Here is a 12433-nt window from a genome sequence, read left to right on the forward strand (position 1 = left end):
CACCATTTTCATTTTCAGAGTGCTAGCCAGCTACTTAGAAGAGCCCATGGCTGCTGTTTTTTGGCACAAGGTAGAGGAGGCTGGGTTTTTATAAAGCTTGGAAATTAGTATCACCTGGCCTTTCCTAATGATAGTGAACATGCTATAACCTATAACCTTAACAGGCTAATTAAAATCTGAAACCTTGGTCAAAGTTATCTGAGCACGCAAATCTCCAAGGGTGTCCAAATTTTTGCACTGGCCCATGTTCCTTTTTGTAATTTTTAAAATGTAAAAAATGACAATATATTTTATTGTGTCTGCCTTATTGTGTCATCTTTAGTTTTAGACCTTTTAGAGATCATTTCTTCTTCAACTTGCTTAACTGTTCACAATAACAGTCATTTTGACCATATTATTTCATTTATGTATGCAAGAAAAGAAGTGTGTTAAGCAGGCAGGATCACTAAATGTTATATATAACTCCCCAAAAATATATTTACTTACACAACATGAACAGACAAAGACATACATGATAAGCAGGAATGGTTCCTGCTCCTAATGTAATGGCTGCCACATACTGGTCCCACCATTGCACGACTTTACCTATTTGGTTGATAGTAATTTGTTTCTTTACCCTGGAATTTTTTCTAGACAATTTCTCTTTGGTCTATTAGAAACAGAACTGTATAGTTATATATTATTCATGAGTTAATCATTAATTTATTTTGGCACCTAATACATATATGTGTGCATCTTATGGCTTCTTTAGATCATTAGAAAAAACTTTTTGACAGTTAAAGTGATCAATGAGTGGAACAGGCTGCCAGGAGAGGTGGTGAGTTCTCCTTCAATAGAGGTCTTCAAACAGAGGCTGGACAGACATCTGTCTGGGATGATTTAGTGAATCCTGCTTTGAGCAGGGGGTTGGACCAGATGACCCAGGAGGTCCCTTCCAACTCTACAATTCTATGATTCTATGATTATATGAGTAAATGCTTCTTGGACTGATTAGATTAAATTCAAGGGAAAAAAAGAGTTTGTTGTTCCATCATCTGGTAAAATAGTTCTTTCTTTATTTTAGGTCCATTAAAAAGTTACAAAAATTACAATGATTGCATAGACAGGGCAAGAGAGCAAGACACGTTTCTAACATTCACTTGCGTTCTTTATCACAGTTTAGTTTAGGTGTGTAGATGGGGATCACAGTATATTAATGGTGCCCTCAGCTTCCTTTGCCTAGCATTTATTTCATATACAACATATTATTAATTATGTATTAGGTTGCATTTTATAGAATGGATCCTACTGTGTACTATGCCTTATCCAGCTGTTTTATACTAATGATGACTATGTTGTTCTTATTATAGCACCCCCTGCTGATTGCATGGTGGACATGCACGGATATGAAAGTGATGGGCAGACAGTATCTTCCATTGACAAATGTTATCAGTCACTAACGTGGAAGCCATACCAGACCTCATATTGGAGTAGTCTATATAATTCACATTCTGAGCAAATGTAAGATATCAATTACAGAAAAAGGGTTGCAATGTGTTGGAATAATGTTTATTATTGTATACATGCCATCAACTAGTATTTCCTACTATTTAATAGTGCATGAGTTTCTGTCTCCAGCAATAGTGTTATATTGCCAGTAAAGCATTGTTAAAAAAAAGAACCAAGAAGTTCCTGTTCACTGCGTGTGTAGCTGGAGAACATTTTACTTTCACTTTGCAAGGTGACAGACAAGATGCTACCATCCTAAGCTATAAGGAATACCAGTTGTAAGCTGTATTATCTTTGTTTCTGAACAAATACAGTATATATTTACTGCACAGAGATTAATCCGCTGCCAACACAATGTTAGATAAATGTAAATGCGTGCCTGTGGGTAAGCTCAAAAGAGGTGAGTGCTTTTGTGTAGCAGCATAATGTAAAGGCAAAGGAGATGTAGCAGTGAGATACCCTGCAGTTTGTTGACTTTTTTTTGCTAGGTTGTATTTATGAGAATCCATTAGTGGGCAATCATGTGCTGTCTTTCAGCCTGTACAACTAGCAGGTATGGGTACTTATGTGGATAGCTAAAGGAAATATTTGATTTAGTGGGTTTTAATGAGCTTTATTTTATACTTTTTAGTGTATTTGTGAGGGCTGTATTTTGGGCATCCATTTTCAAAAGCCAAAGTGGAGAGTGATTATCTGTTATGGACGGCGGAACGCACCAAATATAAAATAATAGAAGGTGCGTTCGCCGCCTGGGGTCCACCGTGCGGTAGGTGACAAGACTGCTGCTGAACAATGGCAGATGCACCTAATAAGTGCGGTACTGCGCTCGGGTTAACGTCACCCGAACGCTAAGAGCGGCTCTGTTCTGGCACAGAGTCGCGAGGGAAAAGTAATACAAAGATGCGGGCCCTGTTAGTGTCACAGAGGCCTGCGTGTGGCGTCACAGCCGCGAACACCAGTAGCTGCGGTTAGTGCAGCGCAGCGGCAGGTAAAGCCGCAGGCGTCGGCGCCGAGACACGGACGCAAGGGAAGCTAGTGTAGGTGTGGAGCACGTGGCGTGTAGCTTGCCACAAACTGAGACTGACTATCCAACTCACTGTCACCATTCGTATTAACCAAGGGAGGGGATCATAATGAGTCAGTCACCAGTCCATACATCCATCACCATACACACACAGAATATTATGCTACACTAGCGCATCGCCGAGCCGCCCTGCAGGCTTTTTATAGCGATGCGCTTCCGGGACCTTCCATTAGCCTGGGAAGGACCAATCAGATCCGATGCAGGACCTGAGCATGTGACCCCTGCTCTCCAGTGAGAGGTCAAGTTGCGGGCATGCCCAGTAGCACGGCATGAGGACTTAGCCTCAGGAGCAGTTCCCTGCAGAGCAGGTTGCGCTGCCATTGCTGCACCAGAGGTGGCAGCAACATCCAGGTTGTCAGAGCAAGTCTGAGCAGCAAGCCTGGCTCGCTGTGTTTGCTGAGCAACACCCGGAGCGGTTGAGGAAGAATGGGAGACCGCAGGATGTCTGGCTCTGGATTCCCGCTGTGCAGTGCCAGGAATCCGACACCTAACATTATCATTCTGGCACATGTGCATTGTGTGATTATCCATTTCTTTGAATGGGTTGCATGTATTGTAACATTTCTCCTACAATGGCTGCAGCAGGAGAAATGTGCAATCAAACTTCACACAGCATTTTTATTCAATTTGTGGGTTTAAGGTAACTGGACTTGTCATCTTATTGCCAAATTCTTGGTTAGTTAACCCCCTTGTGGTTTGCACATTAATAACCATGCCAATTTTTACAATTCTGACCACTGACACTTTATGAGGTAATAACTTTGGAATGCTTCAGCTAATCCCAGTGATTGTGAGACTGTTTTTTTCATTTCATATTGTACATCATGATAGTGGTAAAATTTATGCGGTATGACTTGCATTTATTTGTGAAAAAAACAGAAATTTGGTAAAAATGTTGAAAATTTTGCAATTTTCCAATTTTGAATTCTCATGCCCTTAAATCAGAGAGATATGTCACACAAAATAGTGAATAAGTAACATTTCCCACATATCTACTTTACATCAGCACAATTTTAGAACCAACATTTTTTTTGTTAGGAAATTATAAGGGTTAAAAGTTGACCAGTGATTTTACATTTCTCCAACAAAATTTACAAAACCATGTTTTTAGGGACCGCATCACATTCGAAATTACTTTGAAGGGTCTATATGATAGAAGATACCAAAAAGTGACACTATTCTAAAAACTGAACCCCTCAAGGTGCTCAAAACCACATTCAAGAAGTTTATTAACCCTTCAGGTGCTTCACAGGAATTTTTGGAATGTGGAAAGAAAAAATGAACATTTAAATTTTGTTTAACAAAAAATTAACTTCAGATCCAATTTTTTTTATCTTGACAAGGGTAACAAGAAAAAATGGACCCAAAAATTTGTTGTGTAATTTCTCCTGAGCATGCCGATACCCCATGTGAGTGATAAAACCATGGCAGAGCTCGGAACAGAAGTAGCGTCATTTGACTTTTTGAATGCAAAATTTGCTGGAAAAATTGTCAGGCGCCATGTCATGTTTGGAGAGCCTCTGATGTGCATAAACAGTAAAAATCCCCCAGAAGTGACACCATTTTGGAAACTAGACCCCTTAGAGAACTGATCTAGATGTGTGGTGAGCACATTGAACCTCAGGTGAATTACAGAAGTTTATAAGGTTGAGCCATGAAAATAAAAAAAAATCTAATTTTCCCCACAAATATGTTTTAGCCCCATATGTTGCATTTTCATAAGTAATAGGAGAAAAGTGCACAATACAATTTGTTGTGCAATTTCTCCTGAGTATGCCGATACCTAATATGAGGGAGAAATCTTCTGTTTTGGTGCATGGCAGGGCTGTGAAGGGAAAGAGCATCATTTGACTTTTTGAATCTAAAATTTCCTGGAAACATTAGTGGATGTCATGTCTCATTTGGAGAACCCCTGATGTGCCTAAACAGTGGGAATCTTCCACAAGTGACCCCAATTTGTTAACTAGACCCCTCAAAGAATGTATTTAGATGCGTGGTGAGCACCTTGAACCTCCAGGTGCTTCACAGAAGTTTATAACGTTGAGCCGTGAAAATAAAAAAAAAAAATCACAAAAATGTTTTTTTGGCCCCAAATTTTGCATTTTCATGGTGGTAACAGGAGAAATTGCACCATAGAATTTGTTGTGCAATTTTTCATGAATACACTGATACCCCATATGTGGGGGAATGCTACTTTAGAAAAAGAGGCACCATACTGGAGTTAGATTTTGCTGGAATGGTTTGACGGTGCCATGTCACATTGGCAGAGCCCCTGAGGTGCCAGAACAACAGAAACCCACTATATGTGAACTCATTTTTACAAATTTATCAGAATTTTATACCATTGAGAGATAGTTAATTTTTCTACTGGGCTAATAGGAATTTTTTTTTACAACAAACTAAGGTCCATTTTTTCCTGAGTTAGCCAATACCCTACATGTAATCGGGAAATATTTTTCAGGCACAGTGCAAAGCTCAGAAGGCAAGGAGCACCAGATTTTACTGTTATGGTTTGCAGGTGCCATGACCCACTGGGCGAGCCCATGAGGTGCCAGAACAACCGAACCCTCCATAAGTGACCCCATTTTACAAACTACACCTCTCAATGAATTCATCTAGGAGTGCAGTGATCATATTGACACCACTGGTGTGTCACAGAAATTTATACTATTGGGTAGTGAAGAAAAAATTACATTTTTAGCACCAACATTTTGCTTTAGCCCCAGATTTAACATTTTCACACAAGAAGTGGGCTAAAAATGTCACCACAATTTTGTCCCACAATTTCTACTGAACATGACAATGCCCCTTATTTGGCTGTACTTAGCCATACTGCTACATACTACTTATTTCCTTCATCTGTTTATGTAGCTCTTTAACAATGTTAGGTACCTGGCTCTGCAGCATCGTCAATGGCGTCTCGCCCTGCTCCATCGCATCTGGGTCACAAAGCCAGCTTTGCACCGGCCTGGTTTGCTTTAGAAGTGATAGATATGCATGGAACACATCAGCCTTAACATTCTCTTCACGTTCCTTAAACCTGGCTATTAGTGCTGGAGAGACAGTCTTGTAGAATTCTGGCAGCATCTCATGGCGAGTGCTGACCACGGTATCCAGGCACTTAGCAGCTGCACGTCGCACCTTCCAGCTCATATCATCATCATCACTATACTCGTCATCACTACCTTGATCGTCATCATCGACACCATCAGCATCCATTGCATTTTCATCTTCATCCTCATCATCATAGTTGTAATTGGGATCATAAGTCAAGTACTTAAGACAAATATTTATGATAGTGGAAACATGTGGATACACTTCCTTGGGACAACGTCTAACAAATGATTCAAAAGCCTGAATGCAGTATTCTCTTAGTTCATCATCATCAATGTTACAAAATTTAACCACAAGAGGAATTATCTTCTCTAAATATTCACCAATCCTGTGACCTGCCTGTCTACTGATGGCAGCAATGCACTGTATGTAGGTCCTAGTGGTAGACATCGAATCATTTTTAGAAAGCTCTGCCAAGAGGTGCTCAATGAGATCAATGAACACAATATTCCCACAACTCATAACCAGATGACCAAGAGCAATGATGGTTCTTTTCCTTACGGCCAGTCTTGGGCTTGTTATTTGTGGAAGCAAACAGCTCAGAATTGAAGGGTGGAAATTTACAAGCAAGCCACCCTGTCTGCTCAGCATATCAGCCATGATGTCCAAGGCTTCCAGCTGCACGGACACATCCTCCTGCTTTGCAATAGCACTGGTGAGACATCCAGTAATTTTCTTGCAAACATTTGCAGCCAAAGCAGATCCACTAGAAGCTGGCGGAAGCTCTCCAATCACAGTTTTCAGTCCAATGCTCGATATATCGCGTAGCTGTTCCTTGTCGGACAACATATTGGTGCAGAGAGTGTCCACAATGGTCTCTACTTGATATTCTTTTACTTTACTTACAAGAGGGCCGAGACATTTCACCGCTAGGTTTTGCACTTCACCATTCTTATCTTCCAAAAGCTTTAAAATAATCTTTACCACTTTACGCTCACTATCATCATCCAGTTTAATGGAATCCTTCTGGAGCTCAGTCATTAAGTCATTAGTTGCCATAAATCTGAAGTCCTTGTCGCTGGACGTCATTTTCTCCAGCAGGTTGGAGATGTGGTATGAGGCGCTCGCCATGTTGCCGCTGCGGTTGCCTCCGCTATCGCTGCTGAATCCTCCCCCGCCGGGGCCCCGTGCGTGAGCGTGGAATCCCACGGTTCCAGCCGCAGACAAGGCTCCTTGCAGCAGACGAGGAGAGGGCCGGGCGCGTCCACGATGCTGTATCCGCAGGCCGCCTGCCCCGTGTACGTGAGTATACGTGAGCGTCCCCGGCTGTCCCCACCCAGATCCGCTCCCACAAAGTCTGTGCCTGGCCGCGAAGCCATACGGAGAGACTCGGGAGGAATGGAGCACTATTTACCTCCTGGAGCACAGATGGAACAGTTTGCAAACTCTACAGTATATACAGAGCCCCTAATTGCTAGAAGAGCAGAATCCCCCCTCAAATGACCCCATTTTGGAAATTATACACCTTTGGGAATTTATCTACAGGTGTAGTGTCGATTTTGACTCCATGGGTATTTTCCAAAAACAAGCAGCAATGAATGTTGAGTGAAAATTTTAAACTGCCGTTGTATTGACCAGTACGCTGTAGTGAACAGCATGCTATAGTGACCAGTACGTTGCAGTCACCAGCACGTTGCCCAGTCCTGCTCTGTGTAGCACAAATGCTCACTTGCTATGAGCGCCGATTGCTGGGTGGCACAGATAGCTATCTGGCAATGACAACCACAGGGGTCTCCTGCAGACCCCAGGTTGTCATGCCATCCATCGGCGGCCTGTGGTCATGTGACATGGGTGCCGTTGGACGGGATTAGTGACGTGCTTCCGGCGTGAGCATGTTAAATGCCGCTGTCAGAGATTGACAGTGGCATTTAACATGTTAACAGCTGCGGGTAGATCGCGATAGTAAATTGCAAAATTGCTTGTACTTACAAGCAGTATCTGAAAATATCCATCTATGAAGATTTGAATAATCCTTTAAACTTTTAAATGATAAGGTTTACTGAGAAAACAGTGTCTTCTTCATGATCATTTGTATATTTCTCATTAAATATACTGTACATAGTATATATTTTTTATTCAAGCACAGATGCAAAATTAATAGAATTCCTTTCTAATAAATTCCTGCATTATCTACGTACTGTAATGACTTTGCCAGAAGTGTTTAATCACCCTGTTCTTTCTTATAGTCCTGCTGTGGGATATCAAGTAATTACCGACAAAGGATTTAACTTTTCTACAGTGGATGATGCATATGTATGCCAGAAAAAGAACCACTTTCAGGTGACAGCTCACATCCGAGTGCTTGGAAACCCCAAATATATAAAAACACAGTTGGGCTTGAATCTTGTTGACAGCTTTTATCTGAAAGTCTTTGGAGTAAAGGTGAGTGGCATATCACATATTTTTTTATATTTCTGGAATGATTATAATATGGTTTGAGAAGTGGATTGCCCGCCAGGGCAGTGGGGATACTTGGTACCGGGCCAGTATTTAAAGGGGATGTGTCACAGCAGCGGTGACTCGGTCCGTGGCCCTGGGCGTCCAATAAAAGGGGATATTTATAAGAAAGATAAAGTTTATAAAGAGTTTGTGATAAAGTGTTTGTGACGTCACCCGTGGTTTCTGGTTAGAGGTGACCAGCGCTGCAGAGCAGATCCTCTGGGACTAATGGTAATGCAGCAGAGTTGGTACAGCTCTCCATAGGCAGAGCTTTGTCTCAGGGCAGTTGTGATAGAAAAGATGTTGAACTTGGTGATGATAGCTGTAGCAGAGTTGGTACGTGATGCAGGAAAGATTCAGAAGACACAACAGAGTGCAATTTCCTTTACCTTTTACTGAGCTGTGCAGGTACCGTCCAGGGTTCAGGTTACAGATGGTTCTGGAGTCAGTCAGCCTGTAAGCAATTTAGAGATCTCCTTTTTCAGGTGGGTTGTGAGGCCTCCTTTCTAGCGCTGTTCTCTGAGGTTCTTGCTGATGTAAACTCTCTTCAAGTTCCTCTCTCTGTCTGATACTTAAGTAGAACTCCTCTCGCATGACAGGCAACTGTAGCCTGTTTCAGGGATCGGCTCCTATCTGGTGTCTCCGGCTCTCACGTGTTGCTGTGTCATCGAGTATCATTTGGGGACAGAGGATCTGCGGTCTTCTGTCCTCCGGATTCTGCTGCTGGCGCTTTAGTACCCACACAGCCTCGGGCTCCGGGGCCCAGTCTCTGGAGCTCAAGCCTGGGGGTGAGCTCAGCTATAGCTCCTGTCCCCCAGCTTCTCTCCATGTGTCCTGTCTCAACCCTGTTTGTTCAGGCACGAACTCCCTCCACTACATTCCTCCTCCTGACCAGAGAGAGCAGCTCCCCTGAAGTCGAGTTTAGAGCTCTATCTGCTGGCCTGGAGCAGGAACTGCATTGTATGCTGGAACTACCTGGTAAGGAGATTCCTTCTTTGCTTCCAGGCATGACATCACTCCCCCATGGAGGGAGGCAAGGCCACTGTGGCAACTGAACTCTGAGGTGCCACAGAAGTATTGAAAACCATGGTCTATATATGGCCTTTCTAAGGTCAGAGCTTGTGGGAAACCAGCACAAACATGGGTAGACTATGCAAAGTACATGCAGATGGTTTTGTACCTATGATGGCAGGAGATGGTTTTAACCACAGAGCCATAATTTTATATGAAATGGGGCCTCATACTTTGTGTTGTCTGTAAGTAGTGTGTAATTTGATCTCTACTACTAGAACTGACTGTATTACAGAATATTTTTCTGCTCCACTCTCTAGTCTTTAGGGGCTATGTATGAAATGGGGAACCTGGACAAATGCCCATTTTTGTCATCTCCTAAATGCTGCTCTGGAATCCCAGTGCCATCTTTAAAATATCTTTTTCCTCATTATTTTTCTTTATCTAAAATTACACTTCTTCCGTATGGATTATTTCTTGGATGAAAAATAAAGTTTAAAATTATATTTGAAGGCAGTAAAATAATTAATTATGAAACTGTGGCCAAATGTTTAAAAAATGTAGCAACATCATGAAAAATGTAGCAACATTAAGAAGTGGAAGTTTGGTTTATTTATAACCGACTTAAGGAGGCCTGTCAAATTTTCATCTTTCTGGGTGAAAAAAGAAGCTAATTCTTAAACAAAAATCACAGAAATTCTAGTATATAGTGAAAAAAAGAAGGGCCAAGCTACTCACTTGCCTGGAGCAATTTTTGAATTGATTTTCGGACTCCTCTATGAACTCCTGTGGACAATGATTTCACAGAGTTTCTTTGTTTTCTTCATATGAGTGAAATTCCACACTGTACAGTTTGTTGCAGATTTTTTTGTAACTGAAAATCAATTTGTTTATTTGATGGGTTCTAACAGATGAATGGGACAGTTACAGAACTTTCCTCCACAATTTTCACAACCCATGAAGCTACCCTAAGAGATTTTTAGAATGAGTATCTATGTGTAGCCCTAGCCTGAGACTGTCCAGTCAGTGCCGACAAAATCCCGCTATGTGAGGACACTCCATATTGACAGGATAAATGTTGACTCTCAGTTATTAATTTCTTCACACATTTCCAGAAGGAATAAGAGAGTAACAGCAAATTGCCGAGATTTGTTATTCATGGAAATATAAGTATAGCAAAAAGCTGACAAGTCCTTTTCAAAGGAAACCTGTCAGCTGATTCACACTGCCCGAACCACAGGCAGCCTCAATCAGAGGCCATATCCTGCATAACCACAGAGTATTTTTTAAGCACTGTGGTGTTTCTGGGAATGAGGTGAGTAGTCGCAGAGGTACTTGGTACTTTAAAATATCTGCTAATCCTAAACATTCACATACGTTTGCCAGCCACAGACGTGCTATGGGATCATTTTTTTCAATAAAAGATGACTAAATCTAAAAATTAGAACCCATTTGATTGACTTGATTTCCTTTACCTACTCTTAGGAATCGTGTAAAATTCTGATGTAGATTTAGGTCAAATTTATGCTAAAATATGGAAAATTCAGAAGGGTTTAAGCACTTTCAAGCACCACTGTATATCCAAGCAAACTCCTTCTCACTCGCTTAGCTTGCCTGACAGCAAAAGAAGCACATTAAGGTCATGGAGTGGCCTAGCCAGTCTCCAGACCTTAATCCCATAGAAAACTTATGGAGGGAGTTGAAGTTCCGAGTTGCCAAGTGACAGCCTCAAAATCTTAATGATTTAGAGATGATCTGCAAAGAGGAGTGGACCAAAATTCCTCCTGATAGGTGCGCAAACCTCATCATCAACTACAAAAAACTGACTGTTGTGCTGCTTGCCAACAAGGGTTTTGCCACCAAGTATTATGTCTTGTTTGCCAGAGAGATCAAATACTTATTTCTCACTGCAAAATGCAAATAAATTTATATAATTTATACAATGTGATTTTCTGGATTTTATTTTTGATATTCTATCTCTCAATGTTAAAATTAACCTATTCTTAAACTTATAGACTGTACAAGTCTTTGTCAGTGGGCAAACTTACAAAATTAGCAAGGGATCAAATAATTATTTCCTTCACTGTAGATGCTTGTAATACTGAAGTGGCCTCTGATTCGTGAAACCTGTAGTTCGGGCAGTGTGAATCAACTGGCAGGTTCCCTATAAGTAACACACATGGGTAGAGTGCATATCCCAGTAAATATAAGCAGTGGTACTATATAAAAGTACTCCCTATTCTGTATACAATTCCAGTATGCTAACATGCATTTTTAAATGTTATAATAGGTAGAAGCTATGAACCAGACAATCACCATTGAACAGTCTCAGGCCGATCGCTCTAAGAGACCTTTCAATCCTGTTACGTAAGTGTCTTTCTTATTTCCCTCTTATACACATAAGTGACCAAGATGTCTGTCAGATAAGTCCATGTATATTTAACGATTAATGTGACTTAGACATTGAGCCAAAAAGGCAATTTTTTCAATCTATTTTATAAATCACCGTAATAACAACATTTTTAATAATTGTTTTAAAATAATAATAATAAAAAAATCTAGACAAGTATCAATTGTCAAGTACATAACCTGATTGCCTAATATATAGTACACTATACATATAGTGAATTTTTAAAAGCCTGGGCAGAGAGTGAAGAAGATGTGTTCAACAAGGGAAGGTCAAAAAGACTGCTAGCAGAAAGCATTAATTTACCGTAAAGGGAATCTATCAGAAAGTTTTTGCTAACTCATCTGAGAGCAGCATGATGTAGGCAAAAGGGCCTTGAATCCAACAAAGTATCACTTAATTTTGTGACGTCCGCCTGCGGGTCTGGGCTGCAGCCAGGCAACACCCCGAGAAACACTGATACCCTTTACCCCTATACAGGGATCTGGATTTATAGCAGAGCCCAGGAGGGGCTGTCTGAATAGGAGCAGTGACCAGAGCAGGACGGTCGCCAGAAAGGTGTTCCAATACAGGACACAAACGTGGAGATATGCGAGTCTAAACCAGTCGGGCAGCAATGGTACAAAAACGGTAGACAGAAGCAGAGTCAGATTCAGGCCGAGAGTCATAAACCAGGAGAGTAGCAGAGGTACAGAATCGTTAGGCAGAAGCAGAGTCAGATTCAGGCCGAGAGTCATAAACCAGGAGAGTAGCAGAGGTACAGAATCGTTAGGCAGAAGCAGAGTCAGATTCAGGCCGAAAGTCATAAACCAGGAGAGTCGCAGAGGTACAGAATCGTTAGGCAGAAGGAGAGTCAGAAGTCCAGGCCAAAGTCAGTCAGTCAGAAAGCA

At 41.4% G+C, this 12433-nt stretch overlaps 1 protein-coding gene and 1 pseudogene across 5 annotated transcripts in view; one reads left to right on the forward strand and one right to left on the reverse strand.

Annotated features, from left to right (window-relative positions):
* MYRFL (myelin regulatory factor like) overlaps positions 1 to 12433 on the forward strand; it is a 266624-nt gene that overhangs the window by 72674 nt on the left and 181517 nt on the right. For all 5 annotated transcript variants that reach the window (XM_073555517.1, XM_073555518.1, XM_073555519.1 and 2 more), the window contains 3 exons: positions 1350 to 1500; positions 7873 to 8068; positions 11427 to 11503. In XM_073555517.1, coding sequence (XP_073411618.1) covers positions 1350 to 1500; positions 7873 to 8068; positions 11427 to 11503 — 424 coding nt within the window. The remainder of the gene's footprint in view (positions 1 to 1349; positions 1501 to 7872; positions 8069 to 11426; positions 11504 to 12433) is intronic.
* LOC141059219 (cullin-associated NEDD8-dissociated protein 1 pseudogene) lies at positions 5393 to 6994 on the reverse strand (annotated as a pseudogene).

The sequence above is a fragment of the Dendrobates tinctorius genome, unplaced genomic scaffold (genome assembly GCF_039654945.1).
Source record: "Dendrobates tinctorius isolate UK_male_01 unplaced genomic scaffold, ASM3965494v1 ptg000224l, whole genome shotgun sequence".
In the NCBI taxonomy this organism is placed as follows: Eukaryota; Metazoa; Chordata; class Amphibia; order Anura; family Dendrobatidae; genus Dendrobates; species Dendrobates tinctorius.